This window comes from Carcharhinus amblyrhynchos, chromosome 22, assembly GCF_965287045.1.
Source record: "Carcharhinus amblyrhynchos chromosome 22, sCarAmb.v2.hapA, whole genome shotgun sequence".
Classification (NCBI taxonomy): domain Eukaryota; kingdom Metazoa; phylum Chordata; class Chondrichthyes; order Carcharhiniformes; family Carcharhinidae; genus Carcharhinus; species Carcharhinus amblyrhynchos.
In genome coordinates, this window is record NC_137345.1 from 28,031,172 (window position 1) to 28,046,502 (window position 15,331).

Here is a 15,331-nt window from a genome sequence, read left to right on the forward strand (position 1 = left end):
GATTAACAGAGTTTTTCTGTGACTTGCCTAGTCCCTGAAGTAATACGGTTGTGGAATATAATAGGTTGCAGCATTTCCTCTGTGCTTCTCCCAGTCATCTGCAAGGTGATGGAAGGTGGTCGTAAAATTCCAATGGCATTAGGCAAAGAAGAGCAGAAGAATTCTGACAGTGACATTAAATTTATCACACAACCAGCAGCACCAAAGGATTAACAAATTAGCTGCCTCATTCACCGAGATTGCAATGGTCCTGACAATCCTAAATAAATCACCATAGACATGAATGGGACTATATAAGTGCAAGTTCATGATTTACGCATGAATAACCTGCTCGCTGACATTCAGTTTGGCTTCTGCTAGAACCACTCTGCTTGACATACCATCGCAGCTTTGATCGCGACCAATAGTAAAACGTTGAAAATGAGGTGATAGCAGCTCTGCTCAACATCGAGGCAGCATTTGACTGTTTATAGCACCAAGGAATCTTAGAAAATGCATGGTGCACAGGTAGCATGGTGGTACAGTGGTTAACACTGCTGCCTCACAGTTCCAGGGACCCGGGTTCAATTCCTGGCTTAGGTCACTGCCTGTGTGTAGTTTGCACATTCACCCTGTGTCTGCATGGGTTTCCTCTGGCTGCTCCGGTTTCCTCTGAGAGATGTGCTGGTTAGGTGCATTTGCCATGCTAAATTCTCAGCGTACCCAAACAGGTGCCGGAGTGTGGCAACTAGGGGATTTTCACAGTAACTTCATTGCAATGTTAATGTAAGCCTACTTGTGACACTAATAAATCAACTTTAAGAATGGGGGGTAAATCAGAAAATCCTTCAATGGTTGGAGCTGTATCTGGCATACAGGAAAATGTTTGCAAATTAATGACTTATCATCATTTCCCCAGAACGTGATTGCAATTGTTCCTCGGAGCAATGTCTTTTGGTCAGCTATCTTCAGCTGTTTTAGCGGAAATCTTCCCCGCACTGTGAGGTCAGGAGTGGCATTGATTTCATTGTTCAGCTCAGTTCATAACTTGTCTGAATGTGAAGATAATGGCAACCTGCAACCTGAACAACACCCACATTTGAACTGACGAGTGGCAGATAATGCAGGAACCACACAAGTGCCATTCGCTAACAATTTCTAACTAGAGAAAGCCCCAACCATTTTCCTTTGACCTTCCATGCTGTTGTTAAGTGCCAGCCATTGACAACCATGTGCATTATCAGTGGCCAGAAGCTTAACTAGATCCGCCGTATGTCAAAACTGTGGGTACAAGAACTAAATGGAGGGTAGGCACTCTGAGATGTAGGCTTCATCTCCAGGCCCTGGAAAGCCTCTTTGCTCTTGAGTCAAAGTCTTAAGTCAGAAGCATGGTGCAATACTCACCACCCACATAGCAACTGTAACATCAAGAAGCTCAAGGACAGAGCAGTTAACTTAATTGACAGCCCTGCCACTGGACTAAATATACATCAGCACTTCATGGCTATAGTATGTGTAAACTGCCAAGGTTATCTTTGATGGTATCTCTCCCCCAGCGACTTCCACCAAGAAGGACAAGAATAGTGGCACTCTAAAAGCAACATTAATCCCAAGCAACTTGCCATTCTGCATTTTCATCATCATTGAGTCAAAATCCTGGAAATCTCTGCTTAATTCTATCATAGATACACAGGATGACAGTGGTTAAAAATGTCAATCATCACCATCTCAGGATGACTTGAGATGGGCATTAAGTATGCTCATGACAAGTTCACTCATATCCTATGAACCAAAGTAATGTTTTCAAACTCTTTCATACCAATACAACATAGAATGATTGTCGCTTTGATAGCTGTAAAGGCTTAGGGTGAGGTCACTTTCAGCAGAGGTGCTGTGTATAACAAAACTCAGGAGTCCTTATGTATTAGACCTGAGTTAAATTATGCAGTTAGTTAAATTATGGATGACCTTGGAGATGCTTTATAATTCATAATTTAAAAAAAGGAATTTTTTCAAGAGAGAATGGATCACTTGCTCAAACTGAACCAAGTGGAGCCTTCTACTCTGTGTCTATGCCACATGTCTCTCTATTAAAGCAAAAAGTTGCTTTTGGCCAGTGTAGCAACTATATTCAATACCCATGCATTATACTAATAATAAAGAGAAAGGTCTGCATTTATGAAGGATACTCCAAAGCATTTTGCAGCCAAATATGTACATTTTAAGTGTTTTAATTATACAATGAGCAGAAATGTAATTGAGTATTAATGCCATAGATTAAAAACTCCCTGTAAAACATGTCATCCAGTCAGAATCAGATAACAGACCTAATTATGTCTGCACAAAGGCAGACAGAATTGTGAGGATATGATTTGTGCTTACTGGCCAGTGTCTAAAGGGTCCAATATTAGGTGGCTGTGCAATTGTAGCTCATTTTGGAGGCTAAATTTAGTCACGCAGTGCAACGTAAGGATCAAGAATAGGACACTTCCGATATGGAGTGTGCAGGATGCCATCTTGGGGAAGACGAACAAAAGCTATTATCCATCCACATCTGAAGTAGATATGGATCATTTATGGATGGAAGTATATGGCTTAACTCCTGTTGCAACTCCTGCTTTGGTTTTCCCTGAGGCACCCCAGTGCCAGTGTTGCTTGCCACTGGGAACAGCACCTCGAAACATCACTTAAATAAAAGAAAAACAAAGATTCATTACAACCACTGCAAATCCTGAGATCACCCAGTCTCTATCCTGACCCAGCTCCAACCTTTGAGCACCCTGACAGAACTCTTAACCTTGCAATGGTAGGCTTGGAATATTTGGGGAGAGAATAGAGCCAATGTTTCGAGTTTGGGTGGTACTTTGTCAGAGCTCGCACTGGGTCATCTAAACTCAAATCATTGGCTATAGTCTCTTCCCACAGATGCTGTCAGACCTGCTGAGGTTTTCCAGCATACTCTGTTTTTGTTTCAGATTCCAGCATCCACAGTATTTTACTTTTGTTTTCAGTTTGGGATCTTTATACCCTGTCATTAGTTACACCACTTATTTAACCTCAAAAGAGAAAGTTCTGCAGGAAAGTTTTGATCCCCTGCCCATATTCCTGTTGAGCCTAGTCACAGACTCTGACAGTCAGCTATTCCTCTTCCTGACTGCCAAGATACAACCCAATCACTTGGAGCATGTTTGCCACTGTGCCATTGAGATGATGAAGCAGTTTGTGGCTCAAAATTCAGGGTTACACTTCACCAATTGAGCAAGAACTGTTAACACTGAGCAGGGGAGGAGGTGAAATGGTGTGAAGTTTTCCAGAACTTATCTTCTTATTAATCTGTTTATTTCTCTAGATTAATTCAACACACAAAGAATCTCATGACCGCAGAAGAGAAGCTCTGCATCAAAGTTCTCCGCAGCCTTCAAGAAATGTTGGTCAAAAAGAACAGCTATGGAGACCGGGTAAAAAAATCAAAGAAAGTTAACTGCATCCTTCAAGGCAATTGCTTATGGAGAGAGCTAAGAACCAATTTAATTTTGATTGATTGAACCTGAAGCGAGTTGGTCAGTCAGCAGGTCAGAGGGACCCCCCCAAATAGATATATAATTTGAGATGCCACCGCCTCCCCCACCCCCCCACATAGATATATAATTAGGCCCTGGAGTAAGCCTCTCAGCCACTTGAGCCTCCCCCTCCATTTGATAAGATCACGGCTGCTCCAGTTGTAACCTTGATTCCACATTGCTGCCTATTCTCCGTAACCTTTCACCCCTTGCTTATCAAGAATTCTTTGCTTTCACTATGTTCCAAAGACCTCTGAGGAAAAAAAATTCTCCTCATCTCTGTCTTAAATGGGCAACCCCTTATTTTTAAACAATGATCCCGAGTTCTAGATTTCCTCATAAGACGAATCATTTTTTCCACATCCACCTGTCAAGACCCCGCAGGAGCTTATAAGTTTCAATCAAGTCATCTCTTACCCTTTTAGACTTGAGTAGATACAAACCTAGCCTATACATCTTTTGCTCCAGGCATTAGTTTAGTAAAACTTCTCTGAACTACATACATCAATCCTTAAATAAGGGTACCAGTACTATACACAGTATGTCAGAGGTAATCTCACCAAATGCCTGGTATAACTTGAGCATGATTTGTCTATTTTTGTATTCCCCTCGCAATAAATCAATAGATGCTAAAAAATCTATGAGCTTTCCTAATTATTTGCTGTACCTGACTGCTGTACCTTTTGTGATTCATCCCTTGAGAGACACATATCCCTCTGCATCTAACAGTTCTACAGTTTCTCCCCATTTGGATAAAATCCTTCTCTGATGTATGTCTCTGACATCAATGATCCTTTCCTTGCCTGGAGACGGAGCCTGATTGAAAGCTGGTGTATCAGTGAGGTGGGAAGCCAGTCACTGACGACTGCAGCAATAATTATGCCTGTACTGGGAAGGGCGTGAATGGGGGCATGGAAATGGTTGCCCAGTCTCAGCTCAAGGTGGAAATGAGCACCTCAAAGGCACATTTGGGATCAGAGAAACTATTTCTGAAAGTTTAACCCCCAATCTGACCCAAATCTACCTGTTTCTTAATGTTGAAATTCAACATGTTCTATTGGGATTACATTATCTACTTTGGGCAGCATGGTGACATCGTGGTTAGCACTGCTGCCTGACAGTGCCAGGACACAGGTTCGATTCCTGGCTTGAGTCACTGTCTATGCATGTTCTCCCTGTGTCTACGTGAATTTCCTCCGGATGCTCCGGTTTCCTCCCACAGTCCAAAGATATGCAGGTGAGGTGGATTGGCCATGCTAAATTGCCCCTTAGTATCCCAAGATATATAGATTGGGGGATTAGTGGGGTAAGTACAAGGGGGTCACTGGGAAAGAGCCTGGGGAAGATGTTCTGACAGAGAGTCGGTGTGGATCAAATGGCCTCCTTCTGCACTGCGGGGATTATATGATTTTTGAAGGGATGTTAATGACACAATTTAAGTCACCTCAGTAGGAACCTTAACCAGCTCCTCACACATACACTCAAAAAGTTGTAGTCTCAGCTCTCCTGGACTGAACTAAAGCTGTATCAAATAATATGTATGACTTTCAGTTTACTGATCCAGATGGGACTGCAATTGCAATTGTGGAAATGTTGGCACTTACAGCCTCAGTGCTCATCACATGATTCTCTTCCTGCAGGGAAACGAATTGAGAAAAACTCTTCTGAACAGCTACCTTTACGGCAAAAAATCAAACTCGAAAGGCGATTCCAGTGACCTGTGCTTTGGAGGTACTTACTGGCAGAATACCAACTCTTTGCTGCTCTTCTGTGATCATACTCTGATGCCATAGAAGTTTGATTGTCCATCATAATGTGTGGGCACCTGACACCAGTTGAGAGTTTGTCTTATATCAGTACAGCGGATGACCAGGTATAGACGTGCAACATAAATAATGAAAGAAGCAGGAAGGGTTGTTCTCTGAGTACACACAGTAAGAAGTCTCACAATTCCAGGTTAACGTCCAACAGATTTACGACTTGATTAGCTTAAAGACTCACATTCCAGTCATTATTCTGTAAATTGAGTTTGTGTCTTTATATGTCTTAGGATCATAGAATCGTAGAAAATTACAGCTCAGAAACAGGCCTTTTGGCCCTTCTTGTCTGTGCCGAACCATTTTTTGCCTAGTCCCACAGACCTGCACCTGGACCATATCCCTCCACACCCCTCTCATCCATGAACCCGTCCAAGATTTTCTTAAATGTTAAAAGTGACCCCGCATTTACCACTTTATCCAGCAGCTCATTCCACACTCCCACCACTCTCTGTGTGAAGAATCCCCACCTAATATTCCCTTTAAACTTTTCTCCTTTCACCCTTAACTCATGCCCTCTGGTTTTTTTCTCCTCTAGCCTCAGTGGAAAAAGCCTGCTTGCATTCACTCTATCTATACCCATCAAAATCTTGAACCCCTATCAAATCTCCCCTCATTCTTCTACGCTCCAGGGAATAAAGTCCTAACCTATTCAACCTTTCTCTGTAAACTCAGCTTCTCAAATCCTGGCAACATCCTTGCGAACCTTCTCTGCACTCTTTCAACCTTATTTACATCCTTCCTGTAACTAGGTGACCAAGACTGTACACAATACTCTAAATTCGGCCTCATCAATGCCTTATACAACCTTACCATAACACTCCAACTTTTATACTCAATACTCCAATTTATAAAGACCAATGTACCAAAAGCACTCTTTATGACCCTATCCACCTGTGACGCCACTTTTAGGGAATTCTGTACCTGTATTCCCAGATCCCGCTGTTCAACTGCACTCTTCAGAGTCCTACCATTTACCCTGTACGTTCTACTTTGGTTTGTCCTTCCAAAGTGCAGTACCTCACACTTGTCTGCGTTAAATTCCATTTGCTATTTTTCAGCCCATTTTTCTAGTTCGTCCAAATCCCTCTGCAAGCTTTGAGAACCTTCCTCACTGTCCACTACACCTCCAATCTTTGTATCATCAGCAAATTTGCTGATCCAATTTACCACATAATCATCCAGATCATTGATATAGATGACAAACAACAATGGACCCAACACCGATCCCTGCGGCGCACCACTCGTCACAGGCCTCCACTCAGAAAAGCAATCCTCCACAACCACTCTCTGGCTTCTTCCATTGAGCCAGTGTCTAATCCAACTTACTACCTCCCCGTCTATACCTAGCGACTGAACCTTCCTAACTAACCTCCCATGAGGGACCTTATCAAAGGCATTGCTGAAATCCAGGTAGACAATATCCACCGTCTTCCCTTCATCCACTTTCCTGGTAACCTCCTCAAAAAACTCTAATAGATTGGTCAAACATGACCTACCACACACAAAGCCTTGTTTGTGAACAGAACTCCCACTCACCTGATGAAGGAGCAGCACTCCGAAAGCTAGCGGCGTTTGCTACCAAATAAACCTGTTGGACTTTAAGGTTGATTGGCCATGCTAAAATTGCTCCTTGGTGTCCTGAGATGTGCAGGTTAGAGGGATTAGTGGGTAAACATGTGGGGGTGGGGCCTGGGTGGAGTTGTGGTCTGTGCGGACTCGATGGGCCAGGTGGCCTCTTTCTGCACTGCAGGGTTTCTATGGTTTCTACGGTAACCTGGTGTTATGAGCGTTCTTACTGTGTTCACCCCAGTCCAACGCCGGCATTTCCACAACTCTGAGTACACATTAGAAAATGACAAACCATTTTGCATTATGAGCTGAGGAGGGCATGACTTCCTATTGCCAATTGCTTAACTTGGTTCCTTCAGATAATTCTGTTCATGACAAGATGGAAATTGAAAGCATTTTGTTTAGAAAACTCCAGTGAGATTTGGCCGGAATTCTCTGGCCATTCACGCCAATGAGATTCTCCAGTCCCATCAGCATGCACGTGGGTTTCTCACCGGCATGGGGTGACGTCAGTGGGAATTTCCATTGGCAGTGGCAGGACCAGAGAACCCCACCACTAGCAAACAACACGGCACCTTCCGCCAGTGGGAAACATGAGACTGGAAGGCCTGGGAATCTCGACCATTGTCTCTCACAAATTGTTGGCTGGTTCCTCTTTCAACTTCTCCGCCATGTTTCATGGGATTGTCACAAAGCTGATCGATCACCTTCGTATCCACTATCTTTTTGTGTGGATTTGATGGATGGCTTTAAAGCCAAACATTCTTCAGCTGCTGACCCATCCCATTTATCCAGGCTGAGAATCAGCACTGATAAACTCTGACTTGCCTCCATCAGTGGATGGGCTTTTCATAGCAAACAAATCCTGGAGTGAGACTTGAACCTCAAGCCTTCTGACTCAGAGGCAGCAGAGTAATCAACTGAGCCACTCCAGCTCCCATCCAATGCAAGAATTTGAACAGTAAAAATTCTGTGGATTGTAGGACTATAATAAATCTAATATTGTAAAGAGGATGTTTTAGACCCTTAGATAATAGATATCAAAATGGAATTGAAACAGAAATACATTTAATCAGCAAACAGCCACATCTTAGAATCTGTACGGTGTAGAAATAGGCCATTTGACCCATCTACACTCCAAAAGGGTATCTTACCCAGGCCCTATTCCGATAACCTGACATATTTACCCAGCTAATTCCCCTAACCTATATATCTTGTTCACTAAGGAACAATTTATCATGGCCAATCTACCTAACCTGCACACCTTTAGAGCATGGGAGGAAACCAGAGTACTCGAAGGAAACCCGCGTCAACACGGGGAGAATGTACAAACTCCACACAGACAGTGGTGACCCGAGGCTGGAAGTTAACCCATGTCCCTTGCACTGTGAGGCAGCAGTGCTAGCCAAGTGTAACATTAAGTGTACATGCTTACTTTATTGCTATTTATTACAATAGTTGTGACAACAAACCATTGCTAAATATCTTTAAGGAATATCTCGTATTTCCATTTGCCTCTCATCCTTTAGAGTTTTTCGTTCAAGTCATAGACTACTGCATGATTTTCTGCATTGTTGATATTCATATGATGACCAGACATAGTAATGGCCTTATTTGTGTATAAGATCCAGATAAGGGCCAAGACTGGAACTCAATTGGTCCTATCCAATGTCGCCTGGACAAAGAAGGAGCCACAAAGCTGGTTGCAGATCTCATCACGAGCTCCAAAAGTGACAAGATTTTCCGAGAGAGTGTTTTATTAGCTATTGCCTTGCTCGATGGAGGGAACACTGAAATTCAGGTAACCACCCAGACTGATGATTCTGACCAAGAATTTCTGTCTGTAATGATGCCAAAGCTGTCAGCACTGAATGTGTAAAACTGGCAGCAACTTCTGGCATCTGTACAAGCGCTGTTAGATACAGAAACCTGAAAATTGTCAGTAATACTCAATCTCTTCGCCACAGGGTTTGCTGCTGCAGTCTTTACATGTGCAATCAACATATAATCAATGATTTGATGTGAACTTCAACTTTTCCCACGCTATTCTTGCTTTCGACAGGATAGATCCAGAAAGACTGTTCCCAATGATGGGGGAGTTCAGAACTAGGAGTCATAGAAGCCACAGAAAATTACAGCTCAGAAACAGGCCTTTTGGCCCTTCTTGTCTGTGCCAAACCATTTTTTGCCTAGTCCCGCTGACCTGCACTTCGACCATTTCCCTCCACACCCCTCTCATCCATGAACCCGTCCAAGTTTTTCTTAAATGTTAAAAGTGACCCTGCATTTACCACTTTATCCAGCAGCTCATTCCACACTCGCACCACTCTGTGTGAAGAAGCCCCCCCCTAATATTCCCTTTAATCTTTTCTCCTTCCACCCTTAACCCATGCCGTCTGGTTTTTTTTTGATTCACCAATGCCTCATAACACCCCAACTTTTTGAGGATAAGGGGTAAACCTTTTAGGACTGAGGTGAGGAGAAATTTCTTCACTTAGATTGGTGAACCTGTGGAATTCACTACCACAGAAAGTAGTTGAGGCCAAAACGTTGTGTGATTTCAAGAAGAAATTAGATATAGCTCTTGGGGCTAAAGGGATCAAGAAATATAGGGGGAAGGAGGGATAAGGATATTGAATTTGATGATCAGCCATGATCAAAATGAATGGTGGAGCAGGCTCAAAGGGCTGAATGGCCTATCCCTGCTTCTAGTTTCTATGTTTCAATAAAAAAACATTGAGAATGTTAAACTTTGCTGAATGAGATGTAAGTTTTTATTAGTGATAACAAGTCCTAAGGAGCGGCATTATGGCACAGTGGGTAGCACTGCTGCTTTAACGCTCTTGGGACCCAAATTTAATTCCGGCTTGGGTGACTGTCTGCATGGAGTTTGCATGTTTTCCTCATGTCTGCATTTGTTTCCTCTGGATGCTCCAGTTTCCTCCCACAGCCCAAAGATGTGCAGGTTAGAGTGATTGGCCATAGTAAATTACCTATTAGTGTCTCAAGATGTGTAGGTTAGATGGATTAGCCATACAAATGTGTTGGATTATGGGTTAAGGCCTAAGTCAGAGAGTCAGTGCAGACTCGATAGGTCGAATAGCCCCTTCTGCATTGTAGGGATTCTGTGATTCTAATTGCCAAACAACTTCTCTGATCCAGAAAAACTACTTTTATGTATCCTTCAAGTAAGTACTTCAACTTGACTGATTTATTTCGTGAATAATTGATTTTTATTTGATTATATTGATTATGATATTTCAGCTTCCATTTTAATCCCATGGGTATGACCTATCATGATCTTGGATCAAACCATAGGTTTCGCTAAGGTCTGGCTCGGACCAATAACTTCTTGTTCAAATAAGACAAAGTTTAAGATTAATTCTAATAAAACTATAAGATTCCACAGATGTTGAATAAATAAAAATAAAACTTTATTATACACAGTTAAAAAGCTAAAATTTAGCATTTGCTTTTTTTTATTTTTTGCTCTAACATTCAGGATTGGTATGAGTTACGTGTGAACTGACAGGCAAACTGTGCTCAAACACACCACACTCTGCAAAAAATAGCAAATGAAACCAAGACAGATCCGAGATATTTCTCAGCAACCCACCCCGACATCAGTAAACACTGTCAGCGAAATTTTCCCGTCCAGCCTGCCATGGGAATCAAAGCAGGTGGGGCAGGACCAGGCAAAGGCCTATTGACCTTGCGCGGGACATTCCGATCTTGGGGCAAGCACAGCGGGAAAATTCTGTCCTGTGAATCAGCCATATCTCGTTGAACATTGCCTCCATTATAGGGAATCTGAGCTTTTCACTTTCAAAGATCGTGCCTCTGAATTCCCTCAAAGCTGTCCTAACTTGGACAGCCTCAAGACTGCACATCTCCTAGGGTTTCAATCTCCTGAGACTGTTGCCATGGATTTTTAAGTCTGCATTCCAAGCTCTAGCTACAGGTGTAATTTTGACTCTTTAATAGGGTGGCTAGCTTCACTGGGCTGGCACTGCCCCAAGATGTCGCCAAGCTCCAATCATCCCCGCTACAGCAAGGTATGAATAGCTCCCAAGCTTTCTTCTGAGCACCAACCTTCTGCCGCCTCCCCAGCTCCCCTCCCTTGAACCCTAACTGCACAGAGCTAGAAAAAAAGGCTCCTGGGATTTCTCCAGCTTCCCAACCAATCAGAGCCAGTAAATAGCAATCCTTCACCCCAGAGACTGATAATAGCAGCAGCTTTTCTGTACGGCCTTGTCCTTGCTGTACAACACTTACTCCCCCAGCAAGCACACAGATAAATTGAAACACTACAACTTTTTTCAGGTCCACCCATCTCCATGACAACATAGCCTTCCAGGACTCACTGAATGCTTTTCAAATTAATTGCAGCTCTAACTTTCAAAACAAAACAACCCTCTGGGCATTTCTTTACAAGCAGTGTAGAAACCTCATTCTTGAACTGAGTAAGCTCCCTCTGTTTTATGATCTTACCTTTCCTGCTGTTAACTGTTTAAATCAATATGGGCCCAACCTTTTAAGTGTAATAGTCTTCCTGCTGCTTTAGTCACATTTATCCACAGTCAAACTTTAATCTTCCTGGAACAAAAGTAACATCTAAAATATTACCACAAACCATGAGCTAAGTATTAATAATAGTCTAAATCTTAATTTCACTTTCTGTAAAGTAAATTATAATTTTTTTTTACTTTCTGATTTGCTGATTGTGAAAAGTACTTAATCAGATTGGCTGATCAGCCTGTTTGCCCTTCCTCCACAACAGCAAAATCTAATATTGAGAACTGTAATCATCATCAGGCTTGAATCTTGCTTGGAAACAAATAATATTAAACTTTATTTCTAGCGATTGTGTATTTACATGCAGGGTGAGTGTGAACATGTTTCTTGCCTTTACTATTTGATATGAGGCTCCTATAGTGCTCGTACATTCTAAACAGAGACACACACTTGATGGCAGAATTACTTGGAGATAGGATGCTAATTCTCTGATGGTGGTGTCACTGGATTTTTTTAACGTTCATTTATTAGTGTCATAAGTAGGCGTACATTAAAACTGGAAGGGCCGAATGGCCTACTCCTGCTTCCAGCTTCTAGAGTTCATGTTTCTATCATTTCAGTAATGCTGATCGGAGAGTATAACCCACCGTGTTTGTGTGCTGTAATCTATTTACATGCAAGGCAGTTCTTTGTTACTGCCTTACCTGTACTCCATCTCAACAAGGTGCAATAAAACCAGCAAAATACTGTAATGTATTTACATTCATGGCAGGTGTTACTGCCTTACCTGTACTCCATCTCAACAAGGTGCAATAAAACCAGCCTTTGAATGAAGCCTCTGTTAAAATCCTCTAGTCACCACCTCTGGCACTTGTTCAGGAGAATTTAGCATGGCCAATGCACCTAACCAGCATCTTTTGGACTGTGGGAGCAAACCGGAGCACCCAGAGGAAACCCATGCAGACACGGGGAGAATGTGCGAACTCCACACACAGTGGCACAAGCAGGAATCGACCCCCATGCCAGTGAGGCAGCAGTGCTAACCATTGTGCCACCATGCCACCTATGGTGTAGCTCCTTTCAGGCTGTGTGATATTGTTAGATTTACACTTTAGTTCCAAGTAAAGTATGTTCCAAAAAAGGTTTTACTGCAATAAAAAAACAAAAAAAATGTTGGGAAAATGCAACAGATCTGGCAGCAACTGGGGAGAGGGAAGAACAAAGTTAAAGGCTGAAATTTTTCAGACTTTACACTGGCAATATCTACTGGTCCCATCCATGGGAAGGGAATTTCAATGGCTCGCCGGGCCCATCGCAGTGATAGGGAGGGTTGGGATGGGTGTATGCTGGAAAATTCCGACCAATGCCTTAAGTCAAATTAATTTTCTTTGGAAACGTCTTGCTGGTTTTATTGCACCTTGTTGAGATGGAGTACAGGTAAGGTAGTAACAAAGAACTGCCATGCATGTAAATAGATTACAGCACACAAACATGGTGGGTTATATTCTCTGACCAGCATTACTGAAATGTTAGAAACATGAAATATAGAAACTAGAAGCAGGAGTAGGCCATTCAGCCCTTCCAACCTGCTCCGCCACTCATTTTAATTATGGCTGATCATCGAATTCAATATCCTGATCCCCCCTTTCTCCTTTGATCATAGAATGGGAACCTATTTAAAATAAGTATGTTATATAACTGGGTCATTGCCAACAGCAGAACATTAAGGGGTGATCCAATTGAGGTGCTTAACACCAAACGCAATCCCACTCAGGCCCTATCCCCATAACCCCACCTGTTTACCTGGCTATCTCCCTGACATTAAGGGGCAATTTAGCATGGCCAATCAACCTAACTCACATGTCTTTGGAGTGTGGGAGGAAACTGTAGCACCTGGAGGAAACCCACGCAGACACGGGGAGAACGTGCAAATTCCACACAGTCACCAAAGCTGGACTTGAACACTGGTCCCTGGTGCTGTGAAGCAGCAGTGTGAAGCAACTGTGCCACCCCTTCTCTGCATCAGACTTAGTATGCATTATTGTCATCCATGGAACTGGCAATCGGTATGATTGCTTAGAACATAGAGTATGCTGTAGCTCCTGCGTACTCCTAGTCTGCGAGTTATCCTTTAAAGTACACAGGATGTCAGTCTCTGAGATGGTGCTTTTCAGGGTTAGATCAAGTGGTGCTCTATTTTCAGAAAAGCTCACCTCATCTTTTAGCATTTTAGGTAAAAGAGAAGGACAAATGTTAGCTTTCAGTGTCGAGGGAGAGCAGAGGAAAATGAATGACTGCTGAGAACACCTGCAAAGCATGCAGAGTAAGATAGAGGTATGATAGGAAATAGAGGATAAGGTTTAAGGAAACTCTTCATGACGTCTCCTCGTTGCTACCACAGTCCAGGACAATGACTTGCTCCCTGGCCAGGCTAGCCAGCATGTCTTCCTCCAGAAGGGGAAGGGTTTCAGTTTGGTTTGGCCTCTTTCAGTCACCAAATGTTACCTCACATCGTGCCTGATCTTTAACATGAAAGAATAGAGAGTGTGGGAGGGAAGTGGAGCGAAGGTGCTTGATTGTACAAGAGTGAAGGGAAGCAGTAGAGGTTAGTGTTGGCTCTGATCCCCAGAACAATGTCAGGACTTCAGAGGCTGGAGGAGCAGAGGGAAAATGATTAAGGTCAGAGTTAAGACTCTTACCTGAACAGCTCTGGCAATGTCATTAATCATTTTCCTTCATTGCAGCAATGACTTGCAAGTTAAGGTCATGACATTGACCTCCATTGCCATCTCTTTCAAGTGGCCAAGGCATTGTCTGGAGGGTTTTCTGCCATCAGAAGGGAACAGATCTTCCTCTAACTTCCTCCCATCAGGACCACAACCTCCCATATTGCCATTGTAGAACCCAAGGGTCTGATCAACAGATTTTCTTTGTGTTTACAGGTGTTAATTCCTGTATACTATGACCCTGCACTTCCCCTTTAAGCTGGGGGGTTGGGAGAGGGACACCAGTGACTGGCTGCCTTCAAACACCATCAGAGATAGCTGTTTTCCAGATGCTCACCCATGTAAATAGGCGTGCGATCAATTAGCAGTGCCGATAATACTGCCCATACATACAGTAGTTAGGTCTCAGCATGATTTTCACATGGGCCCAAATGTGCTGGTACGTGGATTCCATCATCCACCCATTCCATGACTGTTCTCAAGTGTGATCGACTAACTAGGGCATGCAGTCTAAATTCTACCCATATACTGACATGAAACTGGCGTTTTGTTTTTGATGGCCATTCATTCTGTGGAAAAAATGCTAAATGGCATAGATAGTTTCATGGGAAAAGATTGCTGGACAACTGTTTATGAATACAGTTGCGTTGTGGATTCTTATCACTATTAATAAAGTATCTCACACTCCAGAAGTGTCTCTGGCTGAAATGTGCAACCTGACTTCACTAAAGAATAATTTTATCAGTTTTTGTCCTGACGTTGTTCTGGGGATTAGAGACTGATAGTAAATCTTTATGGGATGTGACTTATGTACAAGCACTGGGGAGCTGAAAATAAAAATGTATTTTTTGTTCAGAGTAGTTATCAGAACTGTTTTCAGGAACTATGCTTGAGAGCAACAGATGTAATAACCCTCTTCTGTAATGATGGGCAGATTTAATGTTTGAAAAGTACAGCTTTTCAATGGGGTTGATTTAAACCAAGAACAGATTTGGGACAGCAGAGAGCAGGTGTGGCACATCGTTAACACAATTATTGGGAATCATTTTAGGCCTGAGATGTTCTAATTCTTGGATCTCATTTAATACAGCCAGTTCGCTTCCTGTCTGGAATGGGCATGAAGAGAGTTGGTTTACCAGTAGACAAGATTAGGTGGCCCATG

At 42.7% G+C, this 15,331-nt stretch overlaps 1 protein-coding gene across 3 annotated transcripts in view; it reads left to right on the forward strand.

Annotated features, from left to right (window-relative positions):
* Nucleotides 1-15,331, forward strand: part of itpr3 (inositol 1,4,5-trisphosphate receptor, type 3) — a 290,731-nt gene that overhangs the window by 225,665 nt on the left and 49,735 nt on the right. For all 3 annotated transcript variants that reach the window (XM_080210067.1, XM_080210068.1, XM_080210069.1), the window contains 3 exons: nucleotides 3,329-3,437; nucleotides 5,180-5,270; nucleotides 8,554-8,729. In XM_080210067.1, coding sequence (XP_080066193.1) covers nucleotides 3,329-3,437; nucleotides 5,180-5,270; nucleotides 8,554-8,729 — 376 coding nt within the window. The remainder of the gene's footprint in view (nucleotides 1-3,328; nucleotides 3,438-5,179; nucleotides 5,271-8,553; nucleotides 8,730-15,331) is intronic.